At 42.9% G+C, this 15008-nt stretch overlaps 1 protein-coding gene across 2 annotated transcripts in view; it reads left to right on the top strand.

Moving 5' to 3' along the window:
* MFSD10 (major facilitator superfamily domain containing 10) overlaps positions 1-15008 on the top strand; it is a 134904-nt gene that overhangs the window by 95434 nt on the left and 24462 nt on the right. Inside the window, exon 10 of one of the 2 annotated variants that reach the window (XM_033950473.1) lies at positions 11481-11528. In XM_033950473.1, coding sequence (XP_033806364.1) covers positions 11481-11528 — 48 coding nt within the window. Of the gene's footprint in view, positions 1-5500; positions 5679-11480; positions 11529-15008 lie in introns of those variants that run through there. The other variant, XM_033950482.1, reaches the window with a different exon arrangement.

The following is a 15008-nucleotide window of genomic DNA, read 5'->3' on the forward strand; positions in this document are numbered from 1 at the left end:
AAGGCTCAACCATCTAAGCCTCCTCAAAGATCTAATTCTTATTCCTATAAAGAGGCGGTATCCAACAAATTCCTTCTCTTCTAAGCCATAAAAGAGGCAGAAACGACAGAGACCTCAGAAACCCCAGTCTTCAGCATCTCAGAAACCAGTCCAGTCTTTTTTATGTGCTTTTAGAGAGCACACCTAAAATTCCTCCTCAACCATCGGAGGTCAACTTCTGTTGTATCATCGGCACTGGACTCATCACCTGGGTTAGAGAATGACACAGGGACAAATTTTTCCCCGCCCCTGCGGGAAATCTTTTCCCATTTATCGCCGCGAATCCTTTTGCTGTCCCTGTCCCATCCCTGCAAGCTCTGTCCTCATCTGCACAAGCCTCAAACACTTTAAAATCATAAGAGTTCAAGGCTTGTATATTTAAGGCAGAGCTTACAGGGATAGGGACAGCAAAACAACTCATGGGGACGGGATGGGGAAATTGAGTTCCTGTGGAGACTGGGACAAATTTGTCCCCGTGTCATTCTCTAACCGAGGTCTTCAAGGAAGGTTACTCTCTCCATTTTATCACCATTCCTCCAGACCAGTGGTCTCAAACTCAAACCCTTTGCAGGGCCACATTTTTGATTTGTAGGTACTTGGAGGGCCTCAGAAAAAATAATTACTGTCTTATTAAAGAAATGACAATTTTGCATGAGGTAAAACTCTTTATAGTTTATAAATATTTCCTTTTGGCTAAGTCGTAATAATAATATTGTAATTTATAGTTAAAGAGACATATGATCAAGAAACTGTTATACAGTGGTACCTCGGTTTACGAGTGCACCAGTTTGCGAGTGTTTTGCAAGACGAGCAAAACATTCGCAAACTTGGTGCCTCGTAAACCGAGCTTGCCTCGCTGTACAAGCGCCCCCCTCCCGCTATCCAGCATCCCCCCGCTCGTGTTGCCCCCCTCCACCGCGATCCTACTTCTCCCCCCTCCCCCCCCCCGAGCAGTCAATGACACCCTTTACCCGACTTGGCACCAGTGAAGATCCTCCCTCTTCTGGCGCGGCCTGGGCTGGGCGGTGCATCGGAGATCCTCATTCTTCTGGTCTGGGCTGGGCTGGACTGGCTTTGAGCATGTGCAAATGCTCAAAGCCAGTCCAGCCCAGCCCAGACCAGAAGAAGGAGGATCTCCGACGCACCGCCCAGCCGCACCAGAAGAGGGAGGATCTTCGGGTACTGGCACTGGTGCCAAGTCGGGTAAAGGGTGTCATTGACTGCTCGGGAGGGGGGAAAGTAGGATTGCGGTGGAGGGGGGGCACCGCGAGCGGGGGGAGGGATGCCGGTTCGTAGGGGGGGAAGCTGGATCGCGGGGAGGGGGTTTGGAACAGCGTCGGATTCCTCAAGGGGGGGAGAATGGAGCAGCGCCGGTAGCCTCATGGGGGGGGGAGGAGGTGGAACCAATCAAAGCAGTTTCCCTTACTTCCTATGGGGAAACTTGCTTTGATATACGAGCAATTTGGTTTACGAGCATGCTTCTGGAACGAATTATGCTTGTAAACCAAGGTTCCACTGTATTTTACTTTTGTGATTATGATCACACATACCAAGGGCCTCAAAATAGGACCTGGCGGGCCGCATTTGGCCCCCGGGCCACATGTTTGAGACCACTGCTCCAGACCATCCTCCAAGAGAGTTCTCTTTCACATCTCCACAGACGTCCCTTCTTCTTCATGAAATCGAAGCTCTTCTTTAACTAAATGTCATAGAAGTAGTTACCCTTTCTCAGAAAAAATCAGGGGTTCTACTCCAGGTATTTATTAACCTTTTCCTATCATGTGTCCTGGATGACGGGACATTCCAAAAATGTCGTTGCCATCGTATGTCCCATGGCATGGGACATACAGTACACCTTCTACCTATCATTTGTCCCATCTATTTATTACCAAGTAGTTCGGAGTCTGAGTTGGATAATGATTTGGACTTTGATGCAGAAAATGTAGCGGACAGTAGTGATAATTATGATTGGAACCAGCGTAACGTAAAATTTATTACGATAGGAAAAGGTTAATTCCAAAAAAGACGGGAGGTCTTTGTCCAATTCTCGACCTCTTAGCCTTAAATAAATACCTAGTCAAAGACAAGTTTCGCATGCTATCTCTAGGAACCCTATACCCCCTTCTAGAATGAAGCATTTGGTTGTGCTCTCTAGACCTCAAAGAGGCTTACACACACCCCAATCACAGAAAGTTTCTGCATTTTTGGATAGCTCATCAACAATTTATGCCATTCGGCCTGGCTTTTTCTCCAAGAGTACTCACCTAGTGCCTAGTGGTAGTAGCAGCAACTCTATGTACATGGGTTTAAAGTGTTTACATATCTGGACGATTGGCTAATAAAAGCTTCATCTCCTCAAGCAGTGCATTTGGCAACACAGATGACAATAACTTTTCTCCAGCTTCTAGGATTCGAAGTCAACTTCCCCAAGTCACAACTTCAACCCTCTCAAGCTCAAGCACAAATCAGCCACCATGATCCTTATAGCTCCTCAGTGGCCTAGACAACCTTAGTTTTCCATCCTGCTTCAGCTGATTTCAAGGATCCAATTCCTTTACAGATCTTTCCATCTCTGCTCACTCTGTCAAGGATTTCTTTTACATCCCAATCTGCATTCTCTGCACCTAACAGCTTGGTATCTCTTGGTCTGACTTCAATCTTTCAGACTCAGTACAAGCTGTTAAAGCTGCTTCCAGAAAACCTTCTACTCAGCAATGCTATCAACATAAGTGGACATGCTTCAATTTGTGGTGTAATCTCTATGACCCGGATGCTTCCTTCTCTTCTCTTCCTTCAATGTTGGACTATCTTCTCCATTTATCCAATTCTGGACGTAAGACTTCTTTGGTCAGAGTTCGCCTCAGTGCTATTAGTGCTTTTCCTGCCCCTGTCAACAATAAACCTCTGGCCACTCATCTGCTTGTTTCCCAGTTTATGAAAGGACTTTTCAACTCCAAATCTATGCTCAAGCCACCTCCAATTGTCTGGGATCTTAATGTAGTCTAACCAGTCTGATGAAGATGCCATTTGAATCACTGGTATCTACTCATCTTAAGTTTCTCACTTGGAAAGTGGTCTTCTTGATCTCTATCACTTCCACTCGTCAAGTGAGTAAACTTCAAGCATTGGTTTCTGATCCCTCTGTACACAATATTTCATCATGACAAGGTGATTCTCAGGACATATCCTAAATTTCTCCCAAAAGTAGTCACGGAATTTCACCTGAATCAATACATTGTGCTTCCAGTTTTTATCCCAAAGCCTCATTCTCATCCTGGAGAAACAACTCTACACACTTTGGACTACACTTCTCCCTCCATATTCGCAGTTTCAGCAATCGCGGTTTTGATTATTCACGGTTTTTAGCTTTCTGACTCCTCCCTCCAAATTACATCAGCTTGCATAGAGAAATCGCTGATTCCAAGCATTTACAGAGAAAATCCCTGATTCCCAGCACTTTCTTCACCGTGTTTTGCCTCTCCTTCAGGAACAGGCCAGGTCTCTCACCATGTTATTTGTGGTTTCACCATATTCACGATGGTTTTTTAATAGAAAACAGTGATTAACATATGAAAAAGTTATTCACGGTTTTTCTGTATTTGCGGTTCTGTTAATCCCCTATCACAGCGAATACGGAGGGAAAAGTGTATAAGCGTGCCTTGGCTTACTACATACTAAGGATTAAGCCACACAGGACTTCACCTCAACTGTTCATCTCTTTTGATCCTAACAGATTGGGCCGGCCTGTAGCCAAGAGAACTATTTCCACATGGTTAGCGGCCTGTATTTCCTTCTGCTATGCTCAGGCTGGGCTGCAGCTCGAGAGACGTGTTACAGCACATTAGGTCCGAGCTATGGCAGCAGCAGCTACTTTCTTACGGTCCACTTCTATTAATGAAATCTGGTTCTCAATTCACACATTCATATCTCATTACTTCTAGAATCTTATTCCAGATGAAATGGTCGTTTCAGCCAAGCAGTATTACAGAATTTATTTTCTTCTCAATGTCCAACTCTCCCTCCATCCCATTTCAGTAATGCTCTCTGTCCTAGGATTAGGAGGTAGTTTCCATGGCTAGGCTTTGATATAAAGCCCACAGAGCCTGCTATTTTGGTGTTTCGTTGGTGTTTTCAATTGCCCTGATGCTTCAGATCTGTTACATCTGGAGAACTGTTTAATGTTTCCACATGGTTATTAACTCAAGGGTTGGTCCACTCCACTCAATATTTTATAGACTCAGAACTTAAAGTCTGATATATCATAGGCATAGCACAAGAAAGGATGGGAGCACCATGGAGGGCAAGTCGCATGGAATGCAATTATAGTTTGCTACAACCCTGACTGCATACAGCAGGCAACTGCCTAGGCGAGTGGGGGGGGGGGGGGAGTCATGTGTCCTCTTGTTTTGGTTTCACAAGCTGTTTGTGTGAACCAGCTTTGTCCCCTACGGAGGCCCCAAAGAGAACATAGGAACTAGGGAAGCTGAATGAAAGAGCTGTTTTGCTGATAGAATCTGCTGGAAGTAAGATTCTTCTATGTGGAAAACTCTGCCTTTATTCTAATGCCTGACAAGAGCTGTGATTGAATGCTGCATTAAACTGTTTCTTGGAACTATGATAAAGACTGTGTTTGAGGCGTGGCAAGCCCTACTGAGAATATAAACTGAAAGTAATGGGAAACTTGAAAAGCATAGCTGTTTCTTCGGAAAAGAAACCATTAAGGGAAACAAAACAGACTGTTTAATAAAGAGTTCTTTTTGTTCTGAACACTACACAGTGTGACATGTGTGTGTGTAAATCCTTTCCTGAGCACTGTGCCCAGCTCTTTTTTTTATTCTTTATTCATTTTTACAACTTACAAGTGTAAACAGAAATAACATTTAAACTTACAAACTTACAGATATCACTTGAATTTCTATTACAATCAAATTAATGAAATTTATTCCCCTCCCACCCTTACCATATCATATGTAATCATGTATAACTTATAATATATTCTTTTCTACTAATCCAAGCAAATAATGTAAAATCAATATTGCATACTGTGCCCAGCTCTGTCACAGTTTCTGCTAGAAACTCTCCAATCCTGAGATGTCCTGTCTGTCTGTTCAAATTAGATTGTAAGCTTTTCTGAGCAGGGACCATCTATTTAATGTTATATGTAAAGGGCTGTTTCTGCCTTGCAGCACTATAGAAATGATAAATAGTAGTACTATACACTGGGTTGATTGCCCTTAGGAAATCTGCTTATCTGGCCTTAATACTTGCATCAGTTCTCAGATATTCAAACAGTTTATCATCAGACAAAAAATTGATTCTAATTTTGTGAAAGCGGCCCTTGTAACTGGACAGCATGACAACGATAGCAAAGATGAAAATTAAGATACAAGTGATGAAGTAAACTGCATTACTTCTAGTGCATATAATAATAATAATAATGAAAGTATTCTTTGCTATACAGATGTCAAGTATTTTGGACAGAGATGCCTTTGATCAATATCTGCAGACCCATCAGAAGACTTCAGTAATATTTTAGCCTGGCCTGTTTTGGAGAAACTTCTTATCAGACTGAAAAATCCACTGCAGTTGCTGAACACTTTTTTTTTTTAACTGTGCAGGATTAATGGCTCACAAGTGTACTCGCATGACCGACAGTCATTTTTAACATTTATTTTTACTAATATCAAAGTGGACTGAAATGTACAGCAATAAAGTTGTTAGGATAAACATGTTAGCGGTAGTTGCATTCATTGTAGTTGCAGTACTTTTTTTACTTTTTATTCAAAAAGAAAAGTATTATATTAGAAACATAGAAACATGATGGCAGATAAACTCCAAATGGCCCACCCGCAGTAATCATCTCTTTCTCTCACTGAGTGATCCTACGTGCCTATCCCAGGCCCTCTTGAATTCAGACATAGTCTCTGTCTCCACTCTCCAGGAGACTGTTCCATGCATCTACAACCCTTTCTGTAAAAAAGTATTTCCTTAGATTACTCCGGAGCCTATCACCTCTTAACTTCATCCTGTGCCCTCTCATTCCAGAGCTTCCTTTCAAATGAAAGAGACTCAACTCATGTGCATTTTCATTATGTAGGTATTATTATACGTCTCTATTGTATCTCCCCTCTCTCGCCTTTCCTCCAAAGTATACAAATTGAGATCTTTAAGTCTGTTCCCATACTCCTTATGATTAAGACTACGCACCATTTTAGTAGCCTTCCTCTGGAAAGACTCTTTCATTTGTATATCTTTTTGAAGTTGCAGCCTCCAGAATTATACACAATATTCTACATTTTTTCCTGTGTTCATCACTGTATTTTTATTTAAGTATCAAACTTCACATTTATTTGTACTTAAGTACTTTGACCTAGTACTTTGTGCAATACTGCGAAAAGCGCACATAGAGGGAATACATAATATTTTTGTTTATTTAGAATTGAATAAACTTGGGGTTCTTTTGTATTTCCTTTCACAGATTTCAGTACTATCATTATGCCAGTGACTCAGAGCTGTTTCTGTACAATAATATTCACCCAGAGTCCAGTCTTGGATCTTGGCTTGTTTATCTAATGATAACATGGCTGCCTGGTCACTGCCATCTTAACATGGCTAAAATTTAATTTGTTACATCACTACAACTAGAGGTTTTTTTTTCCCTACCTATACTTAATGGCATGTAGTAGTTGCTTCACCCCTCTTTTTCACAGTATCAGCCTCTCCCCCTCATTATTTAATGTGTATCTATCTTCTATTGGGTTTCATTTGAACAAACTGGGCTCTAGACTGTTTAGTTATACTGATGACATTACGATCATCATTCCTTGTAATACAGCGATATCTCATATTACCCAAATAATTGAATCTATACCAGAGGTGGGCAACTCCGGTCCTCGAGGGCCTGAATCCAGTCGGGTTTGGGGTTTTCAGGATTTCCCCAATGAATATGCATTGAAAGCAGTGCATGCAAATAGCTCTCATGCATATTCATTGGGGAAATCCTGAAAACTCGACTGGATTCCGGCCCTCGAGGGCCGGAGTTCCCCACCCCTGATCTATACTGAAACTGATGGAATCATGGATGCAAGAATTTAAATTCAAATTAAATCATGATAAGACCAAATTATTTGTTGCATCTCCACCTAGAATTTTACATGAACCATCAATTATTATAGACTCAACATTCTATAAGATCAATCCAACAATTAAAATAGTGGGAGTTGTTATAGATCAACACTTGACCATGAAAAAGCCAGTAGATGCTGTGTTGCAAAAAGGTTATTGCACATTGTGGAAGCTGCGTACCATAAAATCATATTTTGAGTTACCGGCCTTTAAACTTCTAGTTCAGTCGTTACTTCTAAGTTTTCTCGACTATTGTAACAGTGTCTATTTGACATGTACCAAGAAAGAGATGGCTAGACATGGACTGATTCAAAATATGGGGGTCAAATTAATTTATGGTCTAAACAGAAATATGATCATGTAACTCCTTTCTACCATGAGTTGCATTGGCTTCCAGTAGAGGCGCGTGTTTTGTTTAAGCTGGGTTGTCTTTGTTGCAAAGTTGCGTATGGTATTGGTCCAAACTATATGACCGATAGATTTTTTCATAGTATTCCATAAACATAGGAGAGAATCACATACATTGTTTAATTTTCCGTCGCTCAAGGTTGTAAGAGCAAAAAAATTCTTGGAACATACACTAGCATTTCAGGCTGCTTTCTATGACAGGGAATTTAGGCCACTGTTGCGTAGTGCTTGCTCTTACAAGCACTTTATAACTCAATTGAAAACTCATCTTTTTTCAAAATATTTAGCAAACTAATTAAAATCATCCTCAGGTTATGTTATTTTTAATCTTTTGTTCACCGCATTTAATTTACGGTTATGTGGTTTATAAGTACGATGTTATGTTATGTTAAAAATTGACTTGAAAGAGGCTGGATTAGAGTACAGCGCAATCCTTTTTCTTTTCTGATCTGTCTGCTTCAGTCACCCCCCCCTCCCCCCAGAGAGTGAGAACACCAGCCCTCCTCCAGATGGCTATTGGTCTCCCTAAATGGAGAAGGGTAAATAGTGAGGCTCCCTAGGGCAGGGACTGCTGCTTTTTAACATGTTTATCAATGATCTAGAGATGGGAATAACTAGTGAGATAATTAAATTTGCTGAGGAGACAAAATTGTTCAAAGCTGTTAAATTGCAAGAGGATTTTGCGAAACTGGGATATTAAGCTTCAGAATGGCAAATGGTGTTTAATGTGAACAAGTGCAAAGTGGTGCATATGGGCCAAAAGAGCCTGAACTATAGCTGTGTGATGCAGGGTTCCACATTAGGAGTTACCTTCCAGGAATAAAATTTAGGCGTCATCATTGAGATACGTTGAGACCCTTGGCTCAGTGTTCGGCGGCAGCAGTTGAGAAAGCAAATAGAATGTTAAGAATTATCAGGAACGGTCTGTTTTATTGTAACCCACTTAAGTTTTAAGCAGAATAAAAATTTTAAAAATAAATAAAGATGAGCATGTTATAATGCCCTTATATCGCTCCATGGTGCGTCCGTACCTTGAATACTTTATGCAATTCTGGTTGCTGCATCTCAGAAAAGATATAGTGGAATTAGAGAAGGTACAGAAAAGGGTGAGAAAAATGATAAAAGGGATGGGATGACTTCCCTATGAGGAAAGGATAAAGCAATTAGGGCTTTTCAGTCTGGAGAAGAGACAGCTCAGGGGAGATATGATAGAGGTCAATAAAATACTGAGTGAAGTGGAGAGGAATGGGTAGATGCGAGTTGCTTGTTCTACTCTTTCCAAAAATACTAGGACTAAGGGGCATGTAATGAAGCTACTAAGAAATAGATTTAAAACAAACCAAAGAGACTATTTCTTCACTCAATTTGTAATTAAAAGCTACAGTTCATTGCCAGAGAATGTGGTGAAAGCAGTTAGCTTAAGAGTTAAAAAAAAGTTTGGCTAATTTCCAAAATAAAAGTCCATAAGCCATTATTAAGATGGATGTTTGGAAATCCACAGCTTCTTCAATATATTCAAAATAGCCACGGATATTGCCATATACTTGTGACCTAGGTTGGCCACTGTTGGAAACATTGTTGATTTATTGAAAGTTTGAAAGTCCTGGGCTTTTCGTTGATTTTCAGTTATTTGTTCCCTTGCTGTTATTATTGGACCTTTAAATAACAACTCCTCCAGAAGGGGCAGGAGGGTTTCCTTCTCTGAAATTGGGAATTGTAGCAGGCCTGGAGAGGTCTCCCTTTAGTTTTATCAGCAAGTCTATAGTGAGGATAAGCTTTGAAGGATCACTGCTTCAGCGACAGAGGTGAACGTCTGGTGGGGGTGCAGTTGCCTGCTCTGTTGGGAAATCTGCCCTTGTTGGCCAAGGACAATATACAGCAGTGTCAGAACCTGGCTGTTGTCCAAGTTATTAACCAGTCTATGCCTTGGAGTGGGGAGTGGCCTACTGATTAGAGCAGCTGTCTTAGAACCCTGAGGCTTGAGGAGTAGTGGCTCGTGGCCAGTAGGGGGTGATTATGGGACGGTAGTGGAATGGATATCAGAACATGATAGTGCAGTATTAAGTGCCTGTTTTTCGTATGATTCTGGGTAACTCTAGTTAGATACAAGCATATGTGTCAGTTAAGGCCACGCCCAAAGAGAAGCGTATGAAAAACGAGTGAATAAAAATCTGAATATAAATGTAGCCAAGGCCAGAAAAACACACTACAGATTAATATAAGGGAAGGTATAATAATATTCTTTTTATGTACTTTGCTATTAGGCTAGATCATGAAGGAAATTAAGAGATGCATGGACTCCATTTTGATTGCTGTCTTTTCTATATCTTCTCTGTCTTTGGAATCCATTTTGTGGTCAGTTTTTCCAAGTCTTTGTTCTCAGCATCGTTGTGTTACTTAATACCAGATGTGCCTTAGGCTAGCTAAGAAAAAATATCCTAAACTAAGATATAACAGGTATTAAATATGATTTAATCAAGTTATGAATGTATGGAATGCTTGGGCCCAAGCAAGTGCTGAATGTGAGTGGTATGAATGAATTTGTAGTACTTAAAATGAAATGGTTAAGTTAGAATCAAAGATCTGATTCTGTAAAAGTCTCTAACGGGGAGAGGGGAAAACCAGCCCCTCCTCCTCAAGGCTAAGGCTTCTGTGTGCAGATCCATGAAATTTGAAACTGTCAGCTTAGGGGGAACAGCCCCTCCTTCTTGTTCTCCTTCTCCTTTATTGTAATGACAAGCAGGCTGACCAATTTTCAGCACTGTGTGTAGATGAAACTTAGCTGACAAGCAGGCTGACTAATTTTCAGCACCCTGTTAATAATTGTAGATTCTCTTGAATATTGGAAATTTTATAAAATGTAAATGTATATTCAGAAATGAATGTAAGCAAACAAATGTAATTTTCTGAAACTTTTTTCTTTGTCTAACTTTTAAGACCACCCATGTTATTTTATTGGTTGAGAAACTGATGATGTCACACTGAGCCAAAAGTATATAATAGAGGGTCTTGAGATCTTAAACTGAGCTCGTTATCAGAAGGCCAGCATTTTGGCAACTATAACGACCTCCCACTAATGCAACTGGCCTTGAGATGTCCATGATAGCACAATAGCAACAATAAAATTGAATAGAGCCTTGCATTGGTGTCACATTTCATATTTTTTTGTTATTTACACTGAGCTTAATGAGTGCACGTCCAAATTCTCTTGCTCAGGCTGTGAATTCAATTCCCACTACAGCTCCTTGTGACTCCGGGCAAGGATTGGACAATTTCCTGGGAAAGGATTGGACAATTGTGGCTCTGGGAAAGGATTGGACAATTTCCTTCTGGAAAAGGGGATAGAGGGGTATAGATAGAGGATTACTGCACAGGTCCTGGACCTGTTGGGCCACCGCGTGTGTGGACTGCTGGACACGATGGACCTCAGGTCTGACCCAGCAGAGGCTTTGCTTATGTTCATTGCCCCATGTAAACCACTTTGATTGTGTAAACCACACAGAAAAAGTGGTATGTCAAGTCCCATCCCCCTTTATCCCCTATAATTATTACTGATGTTAGTATTGTTATATATATTTTTTCCTCCTTGTAACCACTTTATTTTACTTGGCAATGTATACACTTTATATGCCAGTAAATTTTCGTGAACCTGAATAAAGCACCAGTAGGGGATAGAGAGATGAGAGAATAATACCAATGGGGAAGGGAGGGGGAAAACAGCAGCAATGATGCCTCTCTTCTTGATGCTTGCTTCCTTACTGACGCATGTTTTATGTTTAATAATTGGATTAATTATCTTGATTTGCTGTTGCTGCTGTATCCTGGGGTCAGCGTATTTCTCTGCAATATATTTCTCAGATGTCTACCCACAGTTCAGTTGGAAAAATGATGTATTTCCTCTGTTGCAGCTGCCGCAGTTGTTGTTCCTTGTCTGTCTACAACAGTGTCTGCATATGGTAAGTAGAACATCCCTATAAGATGTTTTCCTTAATGTTCCTCGTCAAAAAAAAAAAGAAAATAAAACCCTTCAGAATTTGATCGGTCAAGATTTGATAAAAGAGTGTGATTAGAAGTAACTGCAGAAGCTAAGTATAGCTCTTTTCACAGAACAAATTCCTAGCAAAAATTGGGTTGTCACATTTCTTAAGCTCTTTCAATATTCAAAAAACTATTACCGTATTTTTCGCTCCATAAGACACACCCCAGATTTAGAGGAGGAAAACAAGAAAAAAAACATTCTGAACCAAATTCTCCCTGCCAAGCTCTGTACCCAACCCCACACTTCTTGCCAAGCTCTGCACCCTGTTCCCCCTCCCTGCCAAGCTTTGTATCCTGTCCCCCCTCTGGGGGTCTAGTGGTAGGCTGGGACAGGGCAGACAGGGACAGGACAGGCAGGCCTAGTGGTTAGCACGCAAGTAGGGACAGGTAACGCAAGCAGGCATCCCCCCCAGGTAGGCAGGCAGTACTCCCCCTCCAAGGCAGCCCCCCAGGCAAGCAGGCATCCCCCTCCCAGGCAGCCCCTCCTAGGCAAGCAAGCAGGCCTCCACTCTCCTAGGCAGCCCCCCCAGGCAGGCAGGCAGGCCTCCCCCTCCCTGGAAGCCCCCCCAGGCAAGCAAGTAAGCAGGCAGGCCTCCCCCTCAAAGGCAGCCCCCCTAAGAAAGCAGACCTCCCCCTCTCAAGAAGCCCCCCCAAGCAGGCAGGCAGTACTCCCCCCCTCCAAGGCAGCCCCTCAGGCAGGCAAGCATCCCCCTCCCAGGCAAGCAAGCAGGCCTCTCCCCTCCCAGGCAGCCCCCCCAGGCAAGCAAGCAAGCAAGCAGGCCTTCCCCTCCCAGGCATCCCCCCAGTAAGGCAAGCAGTACTCCCTCCTCCAAGGCTGCCCCCAGGCAGGCATCCTCCTTCCCAGGCAGCCCCTCCCAGGCAAGCAAGCAGGCCTCCCCCTCCCAGGCAGCCTCCCAGGCAAGCAAGCAGGCCTCCCCCTCCCTGGAAGCCCTCCCAGGCAGGCAGGCCTCCCCCTCCCTGACAGCCCCCCCGGTAAGCAAGTAGGCCTCCCCGCAGGCAGACAGATAGGCCCAGCTTCTCCCTGCTCCCTATATTTAATTTGGCAGGCAGGCAGGCGCCCTCCCCCCCCCCCGTTAACCTTTTTTTTTTTTCATTTTGTCGCCCTCCCTCGCTAGACGGGGCTGCCTGCCTGGTCCCGCCAAGCAGCGATGGCTGACGCGGCTCACGGCTCAAGTCCTCTTCTTTTCCCTTGCAGCAGAGTGGCGCACAGGGCTGCCTGGTCCCGCGCCACTTCCCGTGAACGAAAGCCGCACAGGACCAGGCAGGCAGCCCTGTGCGCCACTCCACTGCAAGGAAAAAAAAGAGAACTCGAGCTGCGAGCTATCACTTCTTGACAAGCAGGCAGCCCCATCTAACGAGGGAGGGCGACAGAATGAAAAAAAAGGTAAGGGGAGGTTTGAGTATTCGCTCCATAAGATGCACCCTTATTTCCACCCCCTTTTTTGGGGAGCTAGTCTTAGGTGGTCCAAGTGTGCCATGAGAAGGGGCGGTGAGAAAGGAAGCAGACAAAGGTGAATGTGCCATGGGGAGGGTAGAAAGGGACGGTCAAAGGTGAATATGTTATGGGGAGGGTGGGAGGGGGCAGTCCAAAGTGAATGTCCCAAGGGGAGGGTGGAAAGGGGCAGTGCAAAAAAAGTGTACCATGGAGGGGGAGAGTAGAACCAAGTGGCGGTGTGCAGTGCGGAAGGTGGTTAGGGTGGTTAGTCTTACTAAGGCCCTATATGAACCTTTTCAGGAGGCTTATCTGATGGATCTGACCATAAAAACAGTTTTCCTAGTGATCACACCTTGGCACAAAGAGTCTCAGAATTACAGGCACTCTCATGCAGAGAGTTGTTCCTCAAGCTTACATAGGTAGGGGTTACACTCTGTGCAGTTCCCTCATTTTTTGCTGAAGATGGTGTCAGCCTTCCTTGTTAATCAGGAAGTGCGGCTTTCCTCGTTCCAGGCTATGGGTTCAAAGAAAAAAGATAAGATGTTAGTGTCAGCCCAGCCATATATTGCTAGCGGTCAGCATTTTCTGTTGGCCTTACAAATGTCAGCAAAGGCCTATGAGAGATCATATCAGTTATATCTGACCTTGGGGCATGTCAGTGCAGACAGCCTCAGAATTACATCTAAAGCAGGGGTCTCAAAGTCCCTCCTTGAGGGCCGCAATCCAGTCAGGTTTTCAGGATTTCCCCAGTGAATATGCATGAGATCTATGTGCATGCACTGCTTTCAATGCATATTCATTGGGGAAATCCTGAAAACCCAACTGGATTGCGGCCCTCAAGGAGGAACTTTGAGATCCCTGATCTAAAGTATCAGTGATTAAAAGTAACAAAAAATCTTGGAACAGACCAGAGGTTCTAAAGATGAGCTAAGATGTGTTAATGTCTGTGCTTAAGATACACCGTAGCCCCAGCTGCATGATCTGGCACAGATAGTTAGGGTTAATCAGAAACCATTGTCAGAGTGATACTGGAAATTAACAGTACAGTAACTCTAGTCTGTAAAGGACAGTTTCTTTCTCTTTTCTTCTCCAGTCTCTCACGCTCCACTCACTTTATTTACCATTGTTTCAAACATTTTACAAAAGATAGGGGTACTTAAATTCTATTTTTAGAACAAGTCTCAAACTTATAAATATCGGAGTTAAATCCTTTCTCTGTCTGGAACCCGAAGCCTGGACCATCACCACCCCCCCTTTTTTTTTCTCTCTCTTTCTCTCTCTTTCTCTTACTTTCCCTGTCTTCTTTGACAGCCTGTCACCTATCCAAACACATATTAATGCAGGTAAACTGCCCTCTCTCTCACACACACAAGCAGTCTCGGCATCCACTCTGTATTTGTAAAGATTATTTCTATTTCTTTCTGTACATTTGTAGCCCAATATATGCTTCATGTATCTCTCTAAACATTGCCTTTCTGTAATATTAAGCCTATTTCTACACAATATATTCTTTATGCAATCACTCTTGGCTGTCCTTGTCATTGATTTCACTTCCTACTGAATCTTCTATGAGGGTATTGAATCCAGGACCAGGCGGAGTGTAAGGCTGCCACATTATATCATTGGGGCTTGTTTGCTTCAACATTAACCCTCCAAAACCTTTCATTTTGGGTGGGGGCTCATCCTCACAGTTAGAGTTGCTGGATGTTAGAAGAGTTCATCTCCATTACCTAGAAGTGATGAATGAGTTTCAGATAAGAGCATAAGAATTGCCATACTGGGACAGACTGAAGGTCCAACAGTGGCCAATCCAGGTCCCAAGTACCTAGCTAGATCCCAAGTAATAAAATAGATTTTATGCTGCTTATCCTATGAATAAGCAGTGGATTTTCCCAAGCCATCTCAATATTGGCTTATGGACTTCCCTTGATTTTAGAAAATT

Source organism: Geotrypetes seraphini, chromosome 1, assembly GCF_902459505.1.
Source record: "Geotrypetes seraphini chromosome 1, aGeoSer1.1, whole genome shotgun sequence".
In the NCBI taxonomy this organism is placed as follows: Eukaryota; Metazoa; Chordata; class Amphibia; order Gymnophiona; family Dermophiidae; genus Geotrypetes; species Geotrypetes seraphini.